Below are 24411 nucleotides of genomic sequence, written 5' to 3' on the forward strand. Positions count from 1 at the left end.
ATATGTAGCAGCACCTGACTATCCGAGTTGACAAATTCACCAGTAGTCCTTCCTTCCTTTAATGATTTGCTGTGTTTGCTCTAAGAAGCCTCCCTGCTGAATCCATTGGCTTTGACCAAACTCGCCAACCTATTATTCTCAATGAAGGGCACACAGATAATGATAGGACCTGGGGATAACAGGTCGATAGAACGCTAAAATAGACTATGTACTGGTAACAGGGGAATGCAGTAAATGTCAGTCGTAATCATAATCATTGATATCCAGCTGAAATAAACCAAACACTTTTTAAAAAGGTAGGACATTACATTTTCTATGTTTTATGTAATATTCGTCTCAGTTGGTTGCAGCATAATTTCCACTTAAGATATGAAGGGATATTGTAATCTTATATTTTCTAAAAACATGCATACACTAAACACCTAAAATTATGTGTTTTCATGTACAGTAAGTGTGCAAGTGTGCTCTACTTTAAGACATCCTGTTATATACATCAAAGCAATTATCATCACATTATTTTTACACCAAGCCCATTAATTTCAGTCATCTAAAGCATTTCCACTTCAAACTGCTTATATTTTACATGTATATATAACCCATTTCATCAGTATACACGCAACCCATTTCCTCAACAAGCTAATCAAAAGGAAATCCAAATTAATTAATTTGCCTTTGGAATGACTGAGACTTGTTTACCCTCTAACTTTCACTCAGATAAATTGAGTCTATGTTGCTGTTGCCAAATCTACAAGCTCAATAATTCTCTGACCTAATGAAAGCAGTTATTATTGTGAATCTAGAAATGCTAAACATAGAACACAGGTGTTTGCCTACATCAGCAAAAACAGTGTGTACAGACGAAACATATGCGGACACAAATGTAGCTGATGATTACTCTTGATTAAACTACTAAGACGGTGTGAAGTTTAGGAAACAATGAGTGAAAAGGAATGATGTGTGCAAGTCAACACTGCTTTAAGCCACTATTGCTTGTGAGCAGATGGTAAAATCAGGTTTTGTATATCAAAAATAAATTTCTCTTTCTGGATACAGAAAAACAGCTTGAGCACATTGGTTGATGATCTCTGAACCTTGATAACTGAACCTCCTGCAGCTTTGTGTTGATCGTTCTTTATTTAGCAAGCTGGCCGACTGGATTTTACTTTGGAACCCACCAGGCTGGTCTGTCATTCAAACGTGGAAATTATAACAGTCGAGATTTCAGTACATAAACAAAGTACGGAATGTGGTAAAACATGGATATAGAAGTGCAACATGCAATGTGGGATGGAGCAGGTGTCACACCGGCATTGGGCTCTCCCTCAGCCACGCCCACTACCCATTCTCCACTCAATCAGTATCACCGTTCACTATCCCCAGCCTATTAGCACTCCTCACCTGTTGCCTGTTTCAGCTCTTTAACCCATCCACAAAAACCCTCTCCAGTCAGTGTCTGGTCTGGTCTCTACATGGCATATGGGCTCCATCAGTATTTGTCTCCTGTAATGTTAAGTTGGTCTTCTGGTCTTTTGTACTACTAAGTTTGTTTGAACAGTTTAACTAGAAGTCTCCTGAGTTTTTCCAGTATTTTTGAAACTGCCTTTGGCACTGCTCTCCTTTGCTCTCCTGTGTTTTTTACCTCTTGGACTCTACCTTGTTTTTGATACTGTTTTTGACTTGTGTTCACCTAAGAACCTTCATTAAAAACATTTGGATTTTATTCTCTGAGATCGTGACAGCAGGCAGTTAGGAATCAATTCAGGTTGCGATTTAAGACACAATGTGAACATTAAAAGGGCAATCAACACAGAAAGCATTTCTGACGTGTGTCGCTCATCCATCTCATTGAACATACACTCTTCCATTTGATCAAGTGTGACAAAACACACAGCAACCTAACTAACACTCATTTTTTTTATGCTCCGAGTTTATTGCTTTCTTTGCCGGAGCACTGTGTGAAGTGTAACCTTCACAGGAAGTCCTTTTGATCACAAAATGTTTTGAACTTATTAATGGTGGCCCCCCTCCCAAGTTTCTCTTTGAGCTTACAGATGGATGCACACCACGTCTCACTTCTGATGTGAATGAGTCTTAGCCGCTGGCAAAATATGGGGTTGGGCTGCCCAGTCTTAGTCGATTAATTGGTTGTTTTGCTCTTAGTCAACAAAGATTTATTTAGTTGATTAGTCATTTTTGTATGCTTTTTCAATTACTTATTTCCAAGAAACCTATGAGCACATTTTTGGTAAACACAAGATTTAAAGTTATGTTCTATCTATCTATCTATCTATCTATCTATCTATCTATCTATCTATCTATCTATCTATCTATCTATCTATCTATCTATCATGACTTTATAATCAAAAAACTATCCAAAACCTCATATTTGAAAATCACTCCTCCAAATAATTGTTTGTCAGTCAACATGCCATAGTTTATATTCATATTATGTCACAACTCCCATCTACAGTAGTGCAATTTTCTGCAATGGCCATTTGCAGCCCTCTGAGATTTAGCAAGGCGAAACTCTGTGAAATAAAGGCACCACTAAGAAAACTATCTGGCTCCAGGCATCGGAAAAAGCTCTAGATGAATAAATCTTTCTTATGTGTAACATCATGTCTAAGGACCCAAAATCCCAGAGCAGGAGGCTGCGATCTTTTTGCATCACGTCCAGTGGTTGGTGGCTATGGGGCTCTTGCCACAGTCTGCACAAAGCCTTGCATCAAGTCAGCAAGATTTGGAAGCTCCTAGAAGTGTTCCTAATGGATTCTACACCAGTCTACACAGCAGAGAGAGGGAGAGGGAGAGGGAGGGATCGAAAGAGACACGGTGGAAATGCCAACACCAAAGGGGATGAACTTCCTGCAATTTTACAGATATACACACATTCAGGCACGGGCCACTCACACATTACATGTTGTAATGCAGTGTAAAAGTGACACCCCATAATAACCTATACATGGCGACATGGTTGAGTATTGCCATAACAACAAGAAATTAGAAGAAAAAAATAATAATTCCTGTGACCTGTAACACATGCACTGGAACATGTGCACACACAAGTCTGCCTCTCTTTTTCTTTCCTCTTCTCTTCTGTATTTAAATCTTATCTTTATTCCCCCACTACTGCTTTTCCATCGTGATCCCTATGTAATCTCCAACAGCCACGTATGCATTTGTGTGCATATGTTTGTGCTTGAGCCTGTATGTGTGTGTGTGTGCCTGTGTTTAATGTGCAGTCCCTTTAAAGGCTTTCCAAGTCGTGTTTTTCACAGATGTCCCTCAACAGAAGAGGAAACTGCAGCTAGCCTAGGGACTGAAAAATGTTCACTCGGCCTCTTTCTCTCAGAGATAGAGAGAGAGAGAGAGAGAGAGAGAGAGAGAGAGAGAGAGAGAGAGAGAGAGTGTGTTTGGGCAGAGTGTGTGTGTGAGGTTGAGACTTTGAATACTTAGTCTTAAAGTTAAAGGTGCTGCTGGGAGTCAATAATCTCTCTATTTCACACAGACACACACACACACACACACACACACACACACAGCTCTCTCCATCTCTGTTCTCTACTAGCCAAATGCTGGTAAATGGTACAAGTGGCTGGTAGATTTGCTTGAACATTCATTATTTTGAACTCTAATACTCTCACTTATCTGAGTGGTAAGTAAGAGAGTATGATATGATATACTCATTGAGTCAAAAAGGCTGCCTGGCTCCTGATGGCAGGACGGCTGAAGGTTGAGGATAGAGCCTGGGTGTCATCAATATGTCTTGTAACAAGTGACAAGTCTGTAAGTTAAGCTAAAGCTGCATTTTGTACACCGTAACGTTATGCAACTTGTGTTATATATGGAATGTGGATAAATCAGAAAGCTATAGTATTATATTTGCAAGTGCCTTAGCATGCTAAAACATAGTTAAGATTAGCTTACTAACAGCTAACTTGTCCTCTCTGGTAGGCAAAGTGTGCTAAAAAAAAACATTTGACATGCTTCAATCTCATGTTTTTAGCTGGCTACCTGCACTTTGTGGAGTTATTTTTGCCACCGGTGGGTGCAGGACTTAAATGTGCTCCCTCTTGGCTATTGTTCAGATGAGAGACAAATCAGTGGGCCAATCATACGATCTCTCTCCTTTCTGTGGGCCGGTCAGTCAAAGACCAAGGATGTGAATGGCCAATGTTTATATGAAAGACACACAAGTGGGCCAATGATGTGATTTATCTTCTCTTTATGGGACAATCAAAACAAAACAAAAGTTTTTGACCGGAGTGCAGCCCATTCAGCCCACACAAATAGACCGGCCCACCGGGAAATCTCTCGGTTCTCCCAATGGCCAATCCACGCTTGGCAGTGGGAGCGAGAAGGGACGGTAAATCTGGCACATGCTAACGTTCTGAAGGAGCACTGATGTGAGGGGTGTATTTGTTTGGGTGTTGAGTTCAAATATCAACAATCTCTTATACTCCAAAAATCGCATACTCCACGTCCTACCTCTGAAAGAAGTTTGACCCCTTTTTGTCAATTTACTGACTTGCGCATCTATTTCATACATTTTCCCTTTGTTTCATGACAGTTCAGCCACTATTGTGAACCAAAAAAATTAAGACCCTGCATTCACCAGGTTTCTTCGTATAGGTAGCAAGCAGCAATTAACAAATGCTCATGGTAAAGTGCCGGTAGGGCTTTTTGTTGATAAGCGACAATTGCAAACTTATTTAATGCAAAGCAATATTTTACTAAAACTCTAAATATGTAACTTTTAACATTTGGAACTATAACACATGTTAAGCTCCCAGCTCCAGCAGGACTGTGCACTGAGGCATCTTTTACATTCGAAAAACACCAACAATGTGGAGAGAGGGTCCTCGTGGACACACAACCCAGGGATTAATCGTTATCAACTAATCAATAGCTATGGCGGAAGGTCTAACTCCTGATGGAGCTGCTGTAAGAGTTTACACTCATTGAGTGATTCCTGAACACAGAGGCAAGAAATACAAATATTTTAAATTATTCTCTGATTTTTTTTTGCAGGGGAAACAGACAGAGGTGATGGTGAGGGAGATGGGGGAATTACATGTGACCAAAAAATCCTCCATCCAGGCCCCTGACGCATGGAAATGCATAATACCATCAAAACACCACTGTTAATAAAAGATGAGTGAATTCACTTTGAATTATTTTCTTGTTAGCTGAACAAGAAATTGAAGACAAGAAACTAGAAATACAGACATGTCTGTGTTTATTTACCCCTCCCTCGTTTTCCTATCCATCTCTCTCCACACCTCTCTCTCTCTTTCTCTCTCTCTCTTTCCCCCCTCCCCTGTCTCTCTCTCTCTCTCTCTCTCTCTTTCAGCTTCAGGGGAAATTAATTGATGATTATCTTGTCTTGCAGAGCTGGTTTGCAAACTTGCTTTTTTTTTATCAGCAAGGCTTCGCTTTCCACCACTTATAGCTTAATTTGACCCACCCTCTATATCTCTTTCTCTTTCTCCATCCATCCCTCTTTTGGGTGACTGGGGTCTTATCAGTTAGCTATGTGTTCAGACAGATAGTTCAATTTCGTTTCCTTTAATAAAAGGATAGAACAGAGAAAAGATTTGTTAACAGAGAGGGGCTGACAGACAGACAGGAGAGATAGGTTATTAAGGACAATAAAAAAGACAGGGCTGAATAGATTCTTTGTTAGTGTGAATTTGTTTCAATGAGAAGAAGCAGAGAAAAGGTGGGGAGAGGATAGCAAGGAGGGAGAGAAAAAAGAGGTGAGGAGAGAAACAGCGAGACGATGAAAAGAAGATGTTAGGATTGTCTGATTACTTTGAATACTATATTTTTTTATTTTTTGCAAATCAGTTATTTGGCTAAATTTGCTCACATAGTTCAGTGAAATGATTTATTTTGTATTTTCTTTTTTATTCCTCAGGGAAATTTGATACAGAAACAGAAAACTAGTAAGAGGTTTTGGGATATGAGTATGGTTTTAAACTCAGAGAATGTGTCTTTTAGAATAAAAACCCTAATAAAAAGACTGAAGCCTCATAAAATGTTGATTTACTACAGAGAGAACAAAACTATGAACAACAGATTTCACAGGCAAGTTCACAGGCACTGACAGAAAGTGGCAGTATAGTGATTTGTAGACTACAACAATGTATGAGTGAATCCAAAGGCCCCCCTCCTGGACCTGTGGGCTGAGCCCTCATGGACTTTGGTCCTATACAGTGATGTGTTCGCCGTCATCTCAAATGGTTATGAATTAAAGTTCCTGACCCTGTAACCTATCACCACCTATTTCTTCTTATGATCTGTTTTTAACTTTGTATTCACATAAGCAATTTATGCAAGATGTGTGAAGGGTCTTCTGATCACATAGCATAATAGAGAGAGAGACAGACAGATGAAGAGACAGACAGATAAAGAGCACAAAGGTTGATATGCTCACTATTTTTCTTGATAGGGTGAAAACAAACGTTTAACGTCTAACTCTGCAGATTATAACAAGCATTCCAAATTAGAGTTGAATGGTGAATCTGTTTTGGATTACAGTCATAGCTGTGCTTTACAGGTTTTTGTTTAACAAGTGAAAAAGTCATGATTAGTTTGGCATTAGTGCTCTTGGTCTTGAGTAGTGATTTGAGTTAACAGGAATTTCTGAGTGTTATCTTTACAGTGTGGTTTAAGCTACAGTGTCACTAGCACTCCCCAAAATCTCTCTGAAATCATGTGGCAAATTGAGATGTGCAACTGATTATTATTTGATCTCCCAATATGTTATATTACACATGCAATTACTTTTTTAATGCACAATGACTTTGTCTTGGAAAATTGCATTGCAGTACATGTGCCAAGGATATGGTTTGTGGTAATTGTTTGTTTCTCATTTGAGAAATTCAATCCTTTGAACAATGTAACTAGATTAGCTTCGCCTCAAAATGTTTCTTTTTATGTATAATTGCACATGTAACAAACCCACAGTGTGAAGTGTCACAGTTTATCTTCCCTCTGATACCATGCTGTGAGACGACCGACATCTTACATCAACCTTACACGATCAAATCAGCAATATACATCTATTTGTATTCGTTTCCTTGTTTCTTCTCATATTTGTCTAGATTTTTTTTTAAAAACAGTAATGTCTAAGGGCATATAAAGTAGACAGCTAAGCAGTTAGTTGGAACTTGCACATACCAGGAATGATTACTGATCTCATATATACACAAAAAATTAAACATTTAATAAATGTCATGCCGTGTTTTGATTCATGAATGCCATTTCCTTTAGACACACACAAGTATTCACAATACACGTACACACATGAATCAATGTTTAACGTCTAGGACATCATTGCAAAACAAAGCATAGAAAAAAGCAGAACATTAGCAGAGACCTGTCAGTTGTATACACACAGACACACACACACACACACACACACACAGACACACACACACACACAATCACAGTCCCTCCTGAGGCAACAAACACACTTAAGGGTCCCCACAGATGTGAAATGGAACAATGGAAAGAACAAAAATAAAGACAAAGTACTTCCTGGAAAAAGGTTTAATGGCTGTCAGGTTTGCTTTTAACATTCACAAACACACAAATGGCACACATCCATGACTACACACACACACACACACACACACACACACACACACACACACACACACACACACGGACACGCACACGCACATACAACAATGTAGACAACAATATACAGTATACACAGACAGATACAGATGAAACACACACACACACAAACAGACATACAGACAAATATACACACAGGGGATTAAGTGTATATATCTGGTCTCTAGAGTTTGTCTTTGATATTTAAAGTTCATGACTCATAGATGAACTGTTATGCAAGCGTAATGGGCCTCTGTGTGTGTGTGTGTGTGTGTGTGTGTGTGTGTGTGTGTGTGTGTGTGTGTGTGTGTGTGTGTGTGGCATCTTCAAAAGGTCAGGCTAAGCATTTTTGTCGCATCCCAACAGACACGCAGACATAGAGCAGTCTTGTATACCACGTTCATAACACGTGTAAGACTCACAGCAAAACAACATGCAGCCAGGAAGTCAACACAGCAAGCACTGAACATGGACCTCTCAGTGCAGAAATAAGAATACATGACTACAGAATATGAAGAATATAAGATATCATATGGTGTTAAATTCCTAAATTATATTACCACTAATCAACAGCCACTGCAACCAAAGAGTGGAACATTGCCATCAGCTCCACTGATGTCATCAAAGTCACTCTGAAGCAACAATCCTTTCATTTGAATACGTTGTCATAAACAATAATGATTTCTAAATAGATCGCTTGTTGTGAATACTTTACAAGTTTCTTAAAACTCAATGTCATGTACAAAATCTTCCAAGACACTTCGCTTTGCAGGTAACATTTGTCATCACTATTGCCTCAGAAATTGTCTGTGCATCATGACCAGCACTCATACATCACTATGCACACTCACACATTGCCTTACCTTCGTATACAGCTTTGAAGCCCTGTGCACTGACAGCAAAGTCTGTGGTAAACCACAAAGCCAATATGGATCCACTGCTGACTATAGGGGAGGGCAGCATGAATCCTGACAACCTGAAAAACAAAAGAAAAAAATGTCTCTGAAACACAGCATGAGAGTTGAGTTCTAAAAGCAAACAATGAGGCAACATCAAACCTGAAACATATAAAAGTGACAGTAAAATACATTTGTGTTCAGTGTTGATGTTAAGGCCCACAGCCCTGAAGCCATAAAGATCCCTGAGATCTGGTCCCTCCAAGCCCTTCTCTTTTGTGTTTTCCTGACTTCCCGCTACTTTCAGGTTTCCTGCTGTCTTCCTTATTGAATAAAAATAGAGTAAACGGAGTGATTTTCCCACTCTCTAAAAATAAATTGTATGAATTTAATGCGTCACTGAGCTACAGTGCAGTGCACAAGATCCACTATTCATGATAACCAACCATGTCGTGAGCTCAGACACTCTAAAAATACAGAATGAAAACACAATATAAAAGCAAACTGTAATTTAAGAATTTACACTAGAACAGTCACCCGAACGTGATAGGAAAAGTTAGGTGTGGTTTGACTCTGATACAGAGAGGTGAGCTCTTGATTACACCGGAGGTTGAGTTGAAACAGCGTGTTTGATTCTTTGGGGAGGAGAATGGTGAGGATTGGGAAAGGAACAAATAACACAATTGAAAGCGCTGAAATTCAAAGAGATGAATAGTGTATTGAATTGCCTACATGTAGATGAGGAAGCCAAAATAATGTAGCTGTAAGCGTTTATATCATTAAGAAACATACAATGGAGAACTAATGTCTGATATTCATATGGTTCTGACTGGAAGTTCTGGCATGAAATGAGCTTAATGCACTTTTGAAGTATATAGTATATAGATGAAGTAGACAGTGTCCAAACACATCATTAGACGTAGTAGACAAAGATGCTGCTTAAGTTAATCATCTTTAGTTCCACAAAAGCTTAGCATCATATGTCAAAAGCTAAATCTTAAGGCAGCAAAGGTATTTATTAAATAAAAACAGTTGTAATGTGTGCTTTCTTTTTTGTGGATGTCACCTGTTTTGTTTGCGACTTTAATGGGCACCATTTCTAGGTGCAGCCAAAGAAATAAGTGGAAAATTGGAAATGAAGATGACGTAGTTCTGTTGGCTTTATCAATCCATTACCTGCAATGCACACTGGGCTGGTTTGCAGCTGAGGGAAAATGGTTAGACCTATATGAGGATTAGCAACACGTCTGAGGTCATGGTGCTCTGCTTGATATGGTAACTCTGAGCTGGGAGCAAGTTGGTGTCCTGAATAAATGCCTTCAAGTATATTGAGATCTTGAAGGTAAAGTTGCCATGGTTTTGGTAGATCTACAGAATACCACTAGAACCACTCCTTTTTTGTATTTAAAAGAGACAGTTGAGGTGATTCGAGAATCTGCTCAGAATGCCTGTGGATAGCTGAACACCTGGGTATCCCCCAGGAAGAGCTGCAGAACGTACAGTAGCTGAGGAGAGGAACTCCTGGGCTACCTTGATTTTCTTGCTGCCACTGCTACCAGGCCCGGACAAGCAGCGACAAAAATGGGAATGAACAGATAATAGCATTTATTAAAATGCTTTTTCTTTTTTGTTATTTATGCTATGCATCATTTTTATATTTACATGTAAATATGCCGCTGTTCAAGCAGAGCAGAAAATTAATATTATTAATTGACACCATTTTACTTTTGAGTGTCCATAAAAGCGAGCAAACTGAAGTGCAGAGTTAAGTAGCTCTTGATAAACAGTACCTAAATCAGGAGAACAATGATTGGACACAAGTTTGGAAACAATCAATTGTCCTGTTCTCTACCCACAAAATTGTGCAATAATGAAATGTTAGGAGAGACCAAACCAAAGAGAATGAAAGTAGTGGGGAAAGAGAAAGACATTTAAACAGGATTTAAGTGCTAATGTAATCAAGGCAGTGGCACCAATGAGTCTGGTTTCTGTGTTATTGCAGTCATTTTCTACAATTCATTTTTCATCATTTGAAAGGTCAGCTATGTCAACAGAGACGTGGGCTGGGCTGAAACACTAAAGGAGAAAATGAAATTGAGAAAGTGGAAAAGAGGCAAAAAGGTTTGGAGAAAGAGAGAGAAAGGTGGATGGCCAAACAAATATTTAACCAGAGAGGACAGGGACAACAGAGCACGGTGAAAAATGATTATTTTTAATTCTCTGGCCTTAAAGCAAGGACACAAAGGACAGACAAGACGGATGAAGGGAGCACACAAAAAGCCACAAACAGAAAGAGAGATGGAGGGAAGAGAGGAGACAGAGGAAACGGAAGGACAGAACGGAGACAAAAGGAGAAGCGAGAAGGTGGTGAAGGGCTTTGCCTCTGATAAGTGTAAATAAGATTTTTAATTTACTTAGCCACAGCAATGTCTGCCAGCTCAAATCTCTTTGTTTAATTTGTATGAAGTTCGATTACTGAGCCATTAATCAAACTTCTGGGTTAGCCCTGTGGCTAATTAAATACTGTGCGCTGTATATATCAGTACATGCTAATAGTTTTGCAATTTCTGTGAGTAAACGCAAGAAACAGCCAGTGAAACCTAAGATTATTATGATTCATTATTTTACTTTTAGAAACTGTAAGTACATATTTTAGTTGACAATTTGTCAAGTTGGATTGATTAAAACTTTTTTTTAGTTCGCAATTCATTCAATTGAGTATATTATTCTATTCTGAATATTTTCAATTGTAGCTCTGTGTTATTACAGTTAATCTGTTTTTTAGCTAAATATACTCAGTCGTCAGTTTATTAGGTAAATTCTTGGAGTATTGCTATCTTGAGGCAGCGGAAAGTGATTGCGCCATTGACCAACAAAAAACTGGTCTGAAGTCAATAACGCAGCATTTCATTGTTATTTTAACAGTGCATTAGTAAAATGTGCCTAGGCTTGTGCACAGAGCACACACACTATGGTTGTTATACACTCAGGGGCGCGTAGCAGCACACAAACATGCAGAAGATTAAAAATTAAAATATTACAATGTGAAATAGTATTATAATATGATCAGTTGCTTCTCCTGAAAATCTCTCCTTTGTGCTTAGTAAATCCGCCATCATAATAGCAATGTGCCAAGGTACAAACGTGCCTGGCTTTTAAAGGGAATGGGAGCTAATAATAATAATAATAATAATAATAATAATAATAATAATAATAATAATAATACATTGTATTTATATAGCGCTTTACATGGTACTCGAAGACACTTTACAATAAAACCAGCACATTAAGTACATTAAAAACAGATGAGCAATAAAACCAACACATAAAACAAGCATATTAAAAGCAATTAAAAACAATAAAACCAGTAAGTATCAGGTGAGAAATGTAAGACTATTGTATGTGGAAAGCTAATCTGAAGAGGTGTGTTTTGATTTGAATGTGTCCGGGGGCCTGTTTCACAAAACCAAGATAAGGGATTAAGCCGGGATTTCCTGGTTATCCTGGATGAATTTAGCCTTGACTTGGTTTCACAAAAGCAGAGGCACATAAATCACCATGGAGATTTATTCTGTGCAGCTAGCCTGGTCCTGACCAGGCTAACAGCCAGGATTTATTTAATCCTGGAACCTTTTCTGTTCACTCAGCAGTGGTTTTACCCTTTTGTTATCAGCCTGGATTAAAATACAACAGGTGCATATTGCTGTTCATTTAAGTACTGTTATTATTTAAAGTTGTGACCATTATTTTTTTTTATAATTATAAATTTGTCATTGTTACTGTTATATTGCTGTATGAAGACTGCTGTTCATATTGTTGTAAGAAGTTTGATGAATATATTATGGCAGTTGTTGAGATAATTAGAAAAGGCTGATCAAATTTCAAATGAGTTTTAAATGAAGTCTGTTACTAAGGGCAATACATACAATGCTGTACATTTCTATAGTTCCCCAATGCACCTTAACTTATTTTAGTGTATCATTTCTTTTTTTATTCTTTAACAATAAGGATCATGTTTGTTCTGCTTCCATGTGCATTGTATTTGGCATTCTTAGCACACAATTTGTGTTCAGTAAACTGGGACTATAATTTGGGAGGATTGTACAATTTTAAGAACATATCCTAACTGTACAATCCTCCCAAATTATAGACTTAGTTCACTGGATCAGTAACTATCTAGTGATGTAGGCTACTGTACGTTCATGTAACAACAGGGAGAGGACACCTCAATGGTTTTTGACCTTATTTTGCCTGGGGGGAAATAACTGATGAATATACTCTGTTCCATTCATGTTTATAGTGTGCATGGAATTTATCACTTTATTATCTTTATAGTTTCTAGATTTTACAGTTCAATTTCTTCAGTGTCTTTATTTTCTATGTCCATATATACCAGGGAGCAAGGCATATAATATGTAGAGAAGGAAACTCGTCCTCTATAAAAAAAAACGCGAGAAAAAGTGTGACAGATAATAGCGGACAGACTAAATGATAGTCTAAAAATATACATTTATGAACTACTGCTCTTAAATGAAACCATTCAATGTGTCACTTGTCATTTGCAAAAACAAACACCTGTACACTTTGCATTAAAAGCGAGTAGTGGAAGTTAATATGACTTAGGAAATTAATATTTTAGCCAGTGAGAGAGAGGGAGGAACAGAGTGAAAGAGATATTTACGCTTCATATTCTAGCGTTATAGAAAATGGATCTTCATGGTAAATTTCCTGAGTAACATTATCTTCTGCTTACTTTTAAGGCAAAGCGTACAATTGTTAATTTGTGCAAATGATTAGTAGCCTAATCCTTGAATGGTATGAGTATGACGGTTTCCATTCAGAGCAGTGGTCAGTTAATATATATATTTAGGCTGCTTACGCATTCAGTCGGTCCGTGATCGTCTGCTAAGCTTTCTCTCGCTGTTTCAGTACAGCGGCCGTGTTATTTTCTTTTTATTCAAATAATGTGTTTCACGTCATCATACTTCCACAAGAAGCTGCTGCTCACTCTGTATAAAGTATGTACAATGCGTATTCTCCATTTTGGCATCAGTAAATCTGTGCTCGACCTCGCGGTCTTTTGAGGAAATCCGTGGACGCGCATCTATCTGAATTAGTTCATCCTGGCGCGACCTAGTCGCTCCTCCTCAGCCTGGCTTGGCCTTCGTGAAACGCACCAAGCCAGGATGCACAGATTAGACTAGGTCAAGCCTCGCTTTATCAGTTATCCTGGATTTATATATTCTGCTTTTGTGAAACAGGCCCCAGGTCAGTGCAGTCACGGATGTGTATGGATAGGGAGTTCCACAGTGAGGGGGCTGCAATGGTGAAAGCTCAGTCACCCCAGGTACGGTGCTCGGTCCTGAGTGGTGGGGAGAGGAGGCTTGCGTCAGAGGAGCGGAGGTTACGGGGGATTGTGGCAGTGGAGCAGGTCTGTGAGGTAGGAAGGAGCCTGATGACACTCTTATTGGTTTATTGCATGTTACGCTCACACCTATGATTAATTAAGACACTAAGTACAACCCTTTTGAACCATGCGCCTGGCACATGGACCCTTTTTTCCACCGTTAAACTAGCAAAAGTGGATTTGTACACACCCGGCGCCAAGCGCTTCACGCTGTGCACTTAGATTGTTGAAATAGGGCCCTATATATTTTTCATGATTCTGCATGGATTGCATTTGATTGCCATTTCTTTCTTTGGCAGTGTGACATTGTCTACTTTTTCAGGCTGTGTGCTGCATTTTCGGTGCACCTTCTATTTTTCTCAACCAGACAAAGAATTGCCTGGTCACAGGCTATAATAAATCACCTTGGTGGCCCACAGGGGACAGCGGTTGCATTCTGACATGAATATTTCACCACTCAACAAATAAAATGTGAACCAAGTGAAATGGGTATAACTAATTATTGGGAGCATGCTTTGCTCCTTCATGTTTTAATGTCATGGGCATATGCACTATCAAAGGCATTTTTCTTTCTTTGGGCCAAGGTTAATTGTTTGAAAGATGTACTGGCTGTGTCATGGAGCTACGATGGCTGCTACTGAAAGCTAAAACAAGTTTATCAGTAAATGATGTATTGATTGGAAAAACATACATTATTGCAATATGCATTATATAGACATATTAAAAGGTTATAAACTGTGGAAAATATACCCCTTAAGATAAACACACAGTGTAAATCCAAACACAAGGATCATAATCCCGTTTCTGTCTGTCTCTAGGAATAAAACGGTGCCGTTTGTGTCTCAAATGGCGGATTGGCCAGGAGACAGATGATGATTCATTCACGTGCAGGCTTGTGCACACACACACACACACGAACACACACACGCATACACACACACACACACACACACACACACACGATCAGTCGGTCAGTCAGTTAGTTAGTCAGGTAATGAGCAGTAATTGTCTAGCTGTCACTGTACTGATGCACTGACATGATTCTACATCCCCATTTAGCTGTTTCTCTCTCTCTGCATCTTTCTCTGTGTGTGTATGTGTGTGTCTCTCTCTCTCTCTCTCTCTCTCTCTCTCTCTCTCTCTCTCTCTCTCCGTATATCACTCCTACCTCTCTCCATGCTATCTTTTCATCATGCTTTCCCTCCCAATAAGGCCAGCACACTGATCCTACGGCTGTTTGACATTTATACAAAAATAAGTGATCAGGGTTGAAGCTATGTGACCATTTCTCCAGTTGGTCAACTGTCCAACCAGTCATCCAGCTTATGTAATCAGACAGCCACTCAATGATTCCAGACAGCCAGTTTTTACAGTCAACGGATCCCCCAGCTAGCTTGCCTGTGTGCCTTTCAGATGGTTCGTCCATCTATCCGACTGCCCATCTGTATCTGCCTGTTTAACGTAGCCTTCGCCAATACGCGGCTGCTGCGTTCGCTGATAGTTTTTTCCCGGCATTATTTACAGGCAGCGCTGTGTTGCTGGAGACGCTGCAGTTCACGTGCAGACCATGCACTGCCCCTTCCCCACTAGCACCATGGCAGTCTTAAATTACAAATCAAGCACTTTATTTCAATGGCTACTTTTCAGGTTTATTGTTTTCTTAAATTATTTCATAACATATTTCCCTGCACTACATCTTGAAAACACAGCACAGAGCTGTTTCCCCTCTACTCCTCTGGATGGAAACTAACTGGTGTTGGTTTTGTGGTTCTATTCTACCTGAATTTGTGAGAACTTATGGGTCCTCGTGACTACAGCTGTCAGACATGGCCGCAGCCGTGGAGTTTTACCTTTGCACAGTTAACCATATGCAGTGCACCCATCCATATGATGCACATTGCACGCATAATTTAGGTGATATGAATGTAAGATGATTGCAGAAGTGACACTGATCTGTGTTTTTGTTTATTATTTTTAAAGAAATGGCAGAGCAGATTCCGAAAACAAATCCAGCGTGGCAGGGTTTACATTTTTATGAAGTAAATTGAGGGAGCAAAAGCAGTATCGGCTCCAAATATCGGCTCATCAGCTTCGGCTAAGGCTGATGAAAAAAAAATCGGTATCGGCATCAGCACTAAAAAATCCATATCGGTCGATCCCTAAAAGAGGCATACAATAGTATTGGAAAATAGCTTTGGTGTTATTTTCAGTACCATCACATGACCACTCTTCTCTTAGTGTTAGTGTAAACGAGTTGGTCACTCAAAATAATGCAACTAGTGCGGTTTGAATCATACTGTATATAACAAGACCCAGCAAATCTCAGTAATATAATGTCACATAAGATTTCCATGAATAAAGCGACATATATGCCAGAGAAGGGAATACTTCCCTTCTTGGGTTTACTGACCCTCTAACTCAGGGATCTTCAACAGGGGGTCAGGGACCCTTATGGGGTCCTCAGAGTCAATGCAGGGGGGGCTCCAAATTATTGTTGAGTCTTAATATGAATCCAACATATTATTAGCAAATATAAATCCCCATTGCTTATAGGTAGGTAGTCACTTAGGCCATCCACAGATACAGTTAATCCTAAGGATGTGCTATATGTGTGTTTAACTTTAAAACATGATTTATAAAATCATACCAACAATTATTAGGCTATTTTAATAGCTTAGTATTCTATGCAAAAAAAAGGTATGCATAAAGGCTTTAGGCTGCCCTACACGTTATTTTAGGCCCATTTGTGTCTACACAGTCATCAGTGTATTGAGGAAAACAGAAAAATACAAAAGGCACAGTGTGCAGTGGAAAACCTGATAAAGACAGGTAGAAAGGTATGGCAACATTAACTAATGTGTTTGATGCTGTTACGAGCATATCATTCTTGATTTAGTGAGTTATCTTTGTGAAAAAGCTAAGTGATGTGGAGTAATCTAGTGGCAGTACTGTGTGATATAGATGTGAAGCATACTGTGAACTCATAGCAGCAGAGACTTGGTGACTTGGACATGTAAGTTAATGACTCGAGACTTGACTTGACTTGAGGCATGATGACTCGGATGAGACATAAGTTTGAATATTAGCTGTTGAATATAAAATATAATTTTATGTCACACTTCTATCTAACTATCAAGTATGCTATGCAGCGGCAGCAGGGCAAAATGTGAATCATGATTGGATGACTCAAAAAGCTCCCCGGAACGTGATTGTCATGATTGGATGACTGGCTTCTTGCTATGGCAACACGTAACATCAAAGACCCCTGATGTCGGACCAGACCACCTCACTGGCTACATCTGTGCCACGAGTAAGTACTTTTGGATTTAAAACTTTCACGCAAGAAGGAAAAAAGCGAACTGCTGAATGCAAGAACTGCTCATCAAACATTTCGGACAGCCAGACTACAACCTCAAACTTTGTTCGTCATTTGAAGACTCATTCTGATAATTAAGTGTTTGCCACAAGGTCTGATGCTAACATTAGCATTTTTGCTTTGATTACATTAATTCCACTGAATATCAATAATTATACAGATTCAATTCATTGTCATACTTTTTTTTTTACTAGTTATACAAACTAGCCAATCATTTTCATAGATGGGCTAATAATACCTTCTCTTTTCTCTTTATAAAGACTGGATACTACAGATAAGAGTGCTTTATCTTGGGCGTGGGAAAATATGACTTGATTTGGTACTTGATTTGCCTTAACTTAGGACTCAACTTGACTTGACATAACCTGTGACTTGACCCAAAAAAAATAACTCAAGACTTGGACAAAATGACGTAAGACTTACTCGGGACTTGAGCAAAGATGACTTGGTCACAACACTGTATAGCAGTAATATTCTCCTTTCAGTCATATCACAACCAAATATCAACTGTGTATTAAAATTAGCCAGTCATACCATACATGCTAAAGCTGGTAAACCTGTAAGAAAAAAAGCCATGATGGCACAAAGGTGGAAAAAGAGGAAGAGATGAGAGCTTTTATTCAAATGAGTTGGCACAAAAAAACTGTTGTTAGTATTTCAGTGAAAATGGGTTTGTTTTGCTAATAATAGACATTTAAGAACCAGGTATGTTTCCATCTCATCACCACACCTCTATCAGTGAAGTAAGGCAGAGTACACTGTGACACCACACATTTATTACTGCTACAGTTATCCACTTGCAGCCTTGTTACAATGGGATTGTGAAGATAACTTGTCATTTGTGTATTTATTATCAAATACTCCTCATTTAATAATTTCCATAGAAGTTATTTTATAAACAGATCCAATTCAATGTTGACTTTCTTCTGAAAATATATGCAAAGATCAAAGCCTGATGACCTAGCATGCCCTAGCAGTCTTCTGGTAAATTTGGCTTACAAGTGGCCCACCAAGCAGAATACTTCTATAACTTAGCTTTTAATGTTGACAGACAACATCTGAAGCTCACTACATTTCAGTGAGTCAAGAATATGGAATACATGATATGTGAGAGTAGAATATGTACAGCACTGATGTTTAGTGTCTACACTTGCCGCTCCCCTCAAGGAAGCACCAAGGACGGAGTGGGGAATGAGGATACTTATTTCCTCTCTAAAGGACGACTCAGAGCCTACAGGTGGATGCTGGGGTGGAGCTGGCGCTTTTGAAATGCTATATGAACATCAGCGGTGGCGACAGCAGTAGCAACTATTAGCAGTTTTCAAGAGAGTGATGTGGCAGCAGGCATGAAGCTAGAGAGTGAGCAGAGCACTGACAGCTTAAGTACATGCCATGATTAAAAGGGTGCCATGGATATATGTCGCAGTGAGAGGAGAATGCCATGTGAACGTAGAGTCAGTCACGAGTCGGCTTTCTGAACAAGCTCACAGGCTTTGTTTAATTTCAGGTGAATAGAGAGTATGACAAAAGCAGACAAACCTATTAAAAAAAACATGCATTATTTAGTAAGTTAAACCTTTTGTTCTTTATCTGCATACATACTGCACAATAGAATAACATATGCCATAAAGCATTCCAGGTCTCCTGTGAAATAAAACCTGCTAACATACATAAAAAATGCAGTATTAAAAGACCTGCAAAGGCTGCCGGTCTTCATGTTGGTGGTCTATTTTTTGATGGTAAGTACTGTATAAGACTGTCTCTAAATGAATGTGGTATTGAGCTATTGGTGTCTAAATGTTGATCCCTCATCTCTTTTCTTCTCTTTAAGGATTTATGTTGATATTGACCAGTACTGACTAAATATATCTCAAAACACTTTTTCCTCAGGTCTCATGCACTGTTTTCTAGCGATTGCCGTGACAACCTGTATCAATCACACCTTAACAAGGTGAAATCGGGAGTGATGTTTGCAGCCTGGGGATTTTAACAGCTCGCAGGTATAAAGAAAGCTTATCAACAGACAGTTGTCAGTTGAAATCCAGCGGCCAGCCGGGGAAATCCTGACAGGGGAAGTAAAGGAGAGCCTTATTCAATGACCACTATAATGTGCTTGACCAAGGCACTTGACCTCCAGCTGCTCTGGTGAAGCTGGAACAATAAACAACTGTGATGGGAAGCTCATAGGTGTAGAATATGAGGTCTAAATTAAGTGGATATAATAGACCAGCTTTTCCACTGCCCATGTCGAAGTATAACTTTCCAATGACTCATGATAACTGAGGCAGGGTGCTCCCAAAACCTGACAATGATATTATTTTCTGGTTTGTTTCTATTAAGGTGTGAACAGTCTAAAGTCGTGACTGAAAAAATAAGACTGAAAACCACTGCACCACTAAATGCAACATTGATGGTTTAAAGAGAGTTATGGGTCACACTTCAATCGATTTATTCACAAAATATTGTTACATTTCCAAATTTCCCAAGAAAAGTTTTTAAAACATATGGTGAAATCACCTGGGTTTTCTAGATATGCCATCACTGTATCTTAATAATCATTAAATGTGGTTTCTTTGCCTGCTGAAACGTGAGTCCATTCAGCAAATGTAAAACAGATATCCACTGGAAAAAAAAGAGCAGCTTTCTTCTTTTCAGAAAAACTGACTTTTTTGAGAGATAGCAGCAATTTACATCTTTGGTTTCTCATATATACACTCTGACATGGAGAAAAACAATCTGCCTCATACAAACCAGAGACGAGACCAACATAATCTCATAAAACAAAGATTACTCTTTTCCATCTTGCAGAGCATTTGGCTTCTTCTTGCCAACACACACCTCGATACACCTCGCACTTGTACAGTAGATGTATGCCCCTGGCAGAAACTATTTGTTTCAACCTGTCATTCTGGGAGTGTAATCCATTTTTTTTGTCTGTCTAGTGGAACACCAGTCTATCAGTGACACAACACAGCTCAGAGTAAATGGATAGACAAGAAGCGCTTGTTGTGGAGAAGACCGACAAAGAAAAAGCAGTGTGCAGATGATGAAAGACAATGAAAAGAAGTGAACATACTGAAAACAATAACCAACCTAATTTTTCAGTGGGGAAGATTTTTGCCAACATATAAAACTAAGCAAAAGAAAAACGGCAGAAAACAAGATGAGGACACAGGCAGTGTTCTTAATCAAAGTAGGACATTTGTTTTGAATTATAGGCTTTGTTGGCAGTGTTTCCTGTACAAACTGTAGACTTGGGGTATAAATCTGTCAACAGTGGTGGTATACATCTCTGACAACAGGGCTGTGCATTTTTGGAAATTTGTAAAGCAAGATGCACGAAGGGATACACAAAACACCAAGAGCTTCTTTTCTCTCTATGTACTGGTGAAGTGAAAAAAGAGAATGGCCTTAGGCAAGATAGGCGTTTTTCCTTTTTTAGTTTCTCTCTGTGTTAACACCTAATATATACTACTGTAGTCATTTAAAATCTTTGTAACTCTAACTTTAAATCCCACTGGATGATTTTTTTACTTATTTTTCCAACCACTCATGTGAAGGACTTAAAGGAACTTATTGGGACTTCAGCTCATTCACCGTATCCCCCAGAGTTAGATAAGTCCATACATACCCTTCTCATCTCTGTGTGTGTTGTAACTCTGTCTGACGCCCCCACCGCTAGCCTAGCTTAGCACAGATCCTGGAGGTAACCGGCTCCATCTAGCCTACTGCTCCCAATAAGTGACAAAATAATGCCAACATTTTCCTATTTACATGTTGTGATTAGTATAGTCACAGCATGTACACATAACAAGGTCACATGAGACACAGCCATCTTCTAATTGTATACATACTGGGAAATACTGTATATTCTCAGATGGCGAAGCACTGCTACTTCTGCTACTTGGGCGGAGTGATTTGCTCGCAGCACCTGAGTAGCCCCGTGGTGAGGAGCAGAGAGTTCGCCTGGAGTTCGCTCAGAGTTGGAGTAATAATCACTCTGCCCAAGTAGAAGAAGTAAGCAGTGCTTTGCCTTCTGAGAATAGTTCCCAGTATGTATACGGTTAGAAGATGGCTGTGTCTCATGTGACCTTGTTATTTGTACACGCTGTGAGTATACAAATCACAACATGTAAATAGGAAAATGTTGGCGTTATTAGGCTAGGCTATACAGGCTAGATGGAGCCGGTTACCTCCAGGATCTGTACTAAGCTAGGCTAGCGGTAACAGAGTAACGACACGCATGGAGATGAGAAGGGTACGTATGGACTTATCTAACTCTGGGGGATACGGTGAATAAGCTAAAGTCCCAATAAGTCGGCGTGTTCCTTGATAGAAGACATTAAGTTGTATTCATGGATAATTCGTTCTCTGGCTTAATTCTAGACCCCTGGCTATGGAATTATTTGGCAGTCTACCCAAGGCTAGCTACTGTAGCCTTAAGCTAACTTTTTTAGCAACACTTTTAAAGACTGACTTTAAACATATTATTGAGATGTTTAATGATGTTTCTTAAATTTTTGTTAGAAAGAGGAGAGGAGAGAAATATGAGAGATTTATTTTCACAGGTTTGAGCTTTCATGCGGAGAAACAGACAGACAGGCAGAAAAAAAAGATCTTATTCTGAAGAGGACTTACAGTTATTTTGCCTCTGGGAATGTATGTTTTATGTACTGAGATACTCACACACACACACACACAAACACAGGAAGTGAGAGGTACACACAGGATCACACAACTCTACGGCTGTACTGTGAGGAGTTGAGTGCCTTGAGTGGGATGCAGGGTCATGTGTGTTTTTGCGTGTGTATACAGGTGTAAAACAGAAGTAAATGCAATAATAAGTGCAAATATCAATCCTCAACTATCAACATTTGTGCAATTTTTCAACGTGAAATCGCAAAATCAGCAGAGAAACTGCATTCTTTTTAAACTTATTTACCCTGAAGAAATAATACATAAACAATCTACGGTAGACTGTTTACTTACACCTTCTACAACAATCACCAATTCCTAATCAAAGCTTTTAAGAAGACGGAAACGAAGGATGATTGAGAGGAGAGTGAGAGTTTCATTCAGTGCAACACATACAATTAAATTACTGCACTTTGTTTTTTATTTAACCTGCATTATTATGCTTCCATTGATCATAATATTTACATGGTATTCAGAAGAACACAAAACCAAGGTCAAAATGAAATGTTGATATTGTACATCAAACCATACTGTACACTACAAAGATTAGCATTTTATTTGGTGTTTTTTTCTGCAGACACTGTATATTTATCAAGACTGGTGCCTATGAGCAGCATTTCCTTTGCTTTGAACTTTCTTGTCAGAAAATTCAACAGATGAACACTTGAGTATTTCCAGTAGCTTTCTATGATTTAAAGTACACTAATAATCACATGAAGTTTTTTATATACTGTATGTCTCTTTCTCAATGACACAAAGCCACATTTGGGTTAGTTACATTTCCTTTGAATAAAATAAGTATCAGTAACCTCAGTGCCTTTTTTCCACCTGACTCGAAATTTGCACCAATTATTACACTTATATTCAAAACAAAGCCTGCATTAAAAATGTAAATCACATTGCATTTTTGAGAAAATGCACTGTAATTTTAGGTCACAAAAGGTACAAAAAAGCTCCACAAAATCCCAGAGGGACCAATTTGTCTGAGCTGTGGTAAGGAACAGGAGCAAGGTGGCAGGATATTGTGAGAAGGCAGCTGGCAGCGAGCCACATCTCACTGAGTCGTAGAGCAGGGTTTTTCCCACTGTGAATCTCACCCTTACATGGGTCACTGGTTGCTTCAAGTAGGCCCTCAAAGGATGGTGTTTTATTGAATGGGAATCTCAGGTTAAAACAATGAGGTTGTGAAAAGGGGTCCCATGTGATAAAAGCCCTGATTTGCTCCTAGATGGCAAGATAACGGGAGTTATAAATTTAGTGATTGGACCATAAACACAGCAGCTGTGGTTTCTAGTGAAGAATTGTCTTATATGAAGCATTGCTTTGTCAAGTCATCACAACAGAACACATTTCACTTGAACTGAAAGTTGGTTTTGTCTAAAGAAACATATATGCCAGGTCATGTTTGTAAGATAAGTTGTTCTCAAACAGTTTACCTGGATAAATAAAGATTTAAAAAAAAAAAAAAAAAAAAATATATTGGTGCCTGGATCCATGGCAAACACTTCAAACCCCTTAAAGTGCCCATATTATGAAAAAAACACTTTTTGGGGGATTTAGGGTGTTGTTTTGTGTCTCTGGTGGTCCACACGCATACAAACTTGGAAAAATAAACATCCATGCTGTTTTGAGTGAGATACGGGTTTCTGAATGTATCCTGCCTTCAGTCCAGGCACGGCGTTATGGGTGGGCCTGACGGGCCTAGGCCCACCCACTTTTCAACAGGCCCACCCAAAACTTTTCTTCAAAAAACATTAATTAATTAATATATTATGATTTGGTGAATAATTATTAAAAATCTGCAAATAATCTCATAATTTGTGCTAAAATTGTCTAAATGTTTAGTTTTCAAAAACAATTTAAAAAAGCTGGTCATGTCTACTTTTATGTTTCTGCGCAAGTTCAGCAAATGAGGTTCGGGATGGATGTAGCTTGTCGGTATGCCAGGCTAGCTCCCAGTGATCTGAGAGTGTGAAAATCATTTCCAGTAAAGGACAATGTTGCAACAGTCATTGTTTAGGTACCTTAAACGTGCACGAGTGGTCTCAGAGTCATCGCTGCAACCAGGAGATGAAAGAGAGCTGAGATCCACAACGCCGAGCACATCTTTGTCTCTACCACCCCAGGATGCTAGCGCGGCAAGTGCGGCAAGTGCGGCAAGCGCGGCTAGCGCGACCAGCGCCGGTGCTAGTGCCTCTGTCTCTGTCTCTGACTCGCGAGTGGATGATAGAGCCCTGTGGATCTGTTTTCCGTGGATGAGCCCACAACTCAACCAGTGCTAAAGTATCCGGTCACTTCTTCTGCTTTAGGGAGTTTAATTGTGTAGGACCGCCAGAGGATAACAGTAAGGTATGTGAAGGCTACGCTGCCTGTATTGTATTATGTCGTTATATGAGATATATGGATTAAAA

General features: G+C 39.1%; 1 protein-coding gene across 1 annotated transcript in view; it reads right to left on the bottom strand.

The window, feature by feature from the left end:
• LOC114552891 (CUB and sushi domain-containing protein 1) overlaps positions 1-24411 on the bottom strand; it is a 351480-nt gene that overhangs the window by 288617 nt on the left and 38452 nt on the right. Inside the window, exon 3 of the mRNA XM_028574019.1 lies at positions 8490-8602. Coding sequence (XP_028429820.1) covers positions 8490-8602 — 113 coding nt within the window. The remainder of the gene's footprint in view (positions 1-8489; positions 8603-24411) is intronic.

This window comes from Perca flavescens, chromosome 1, assembly GCF_004354835.1.
Source record: "Perca flavescens isolate YP-PL-M2 chromosome 1, PFLA_1.0, whole genome shotgun sequence".
Lineage (NCBI taxonomy): Eukaryota > Metazoa > Chordata > Actinopteri > Perciformes > Percidae > Perca > Perca flavescens.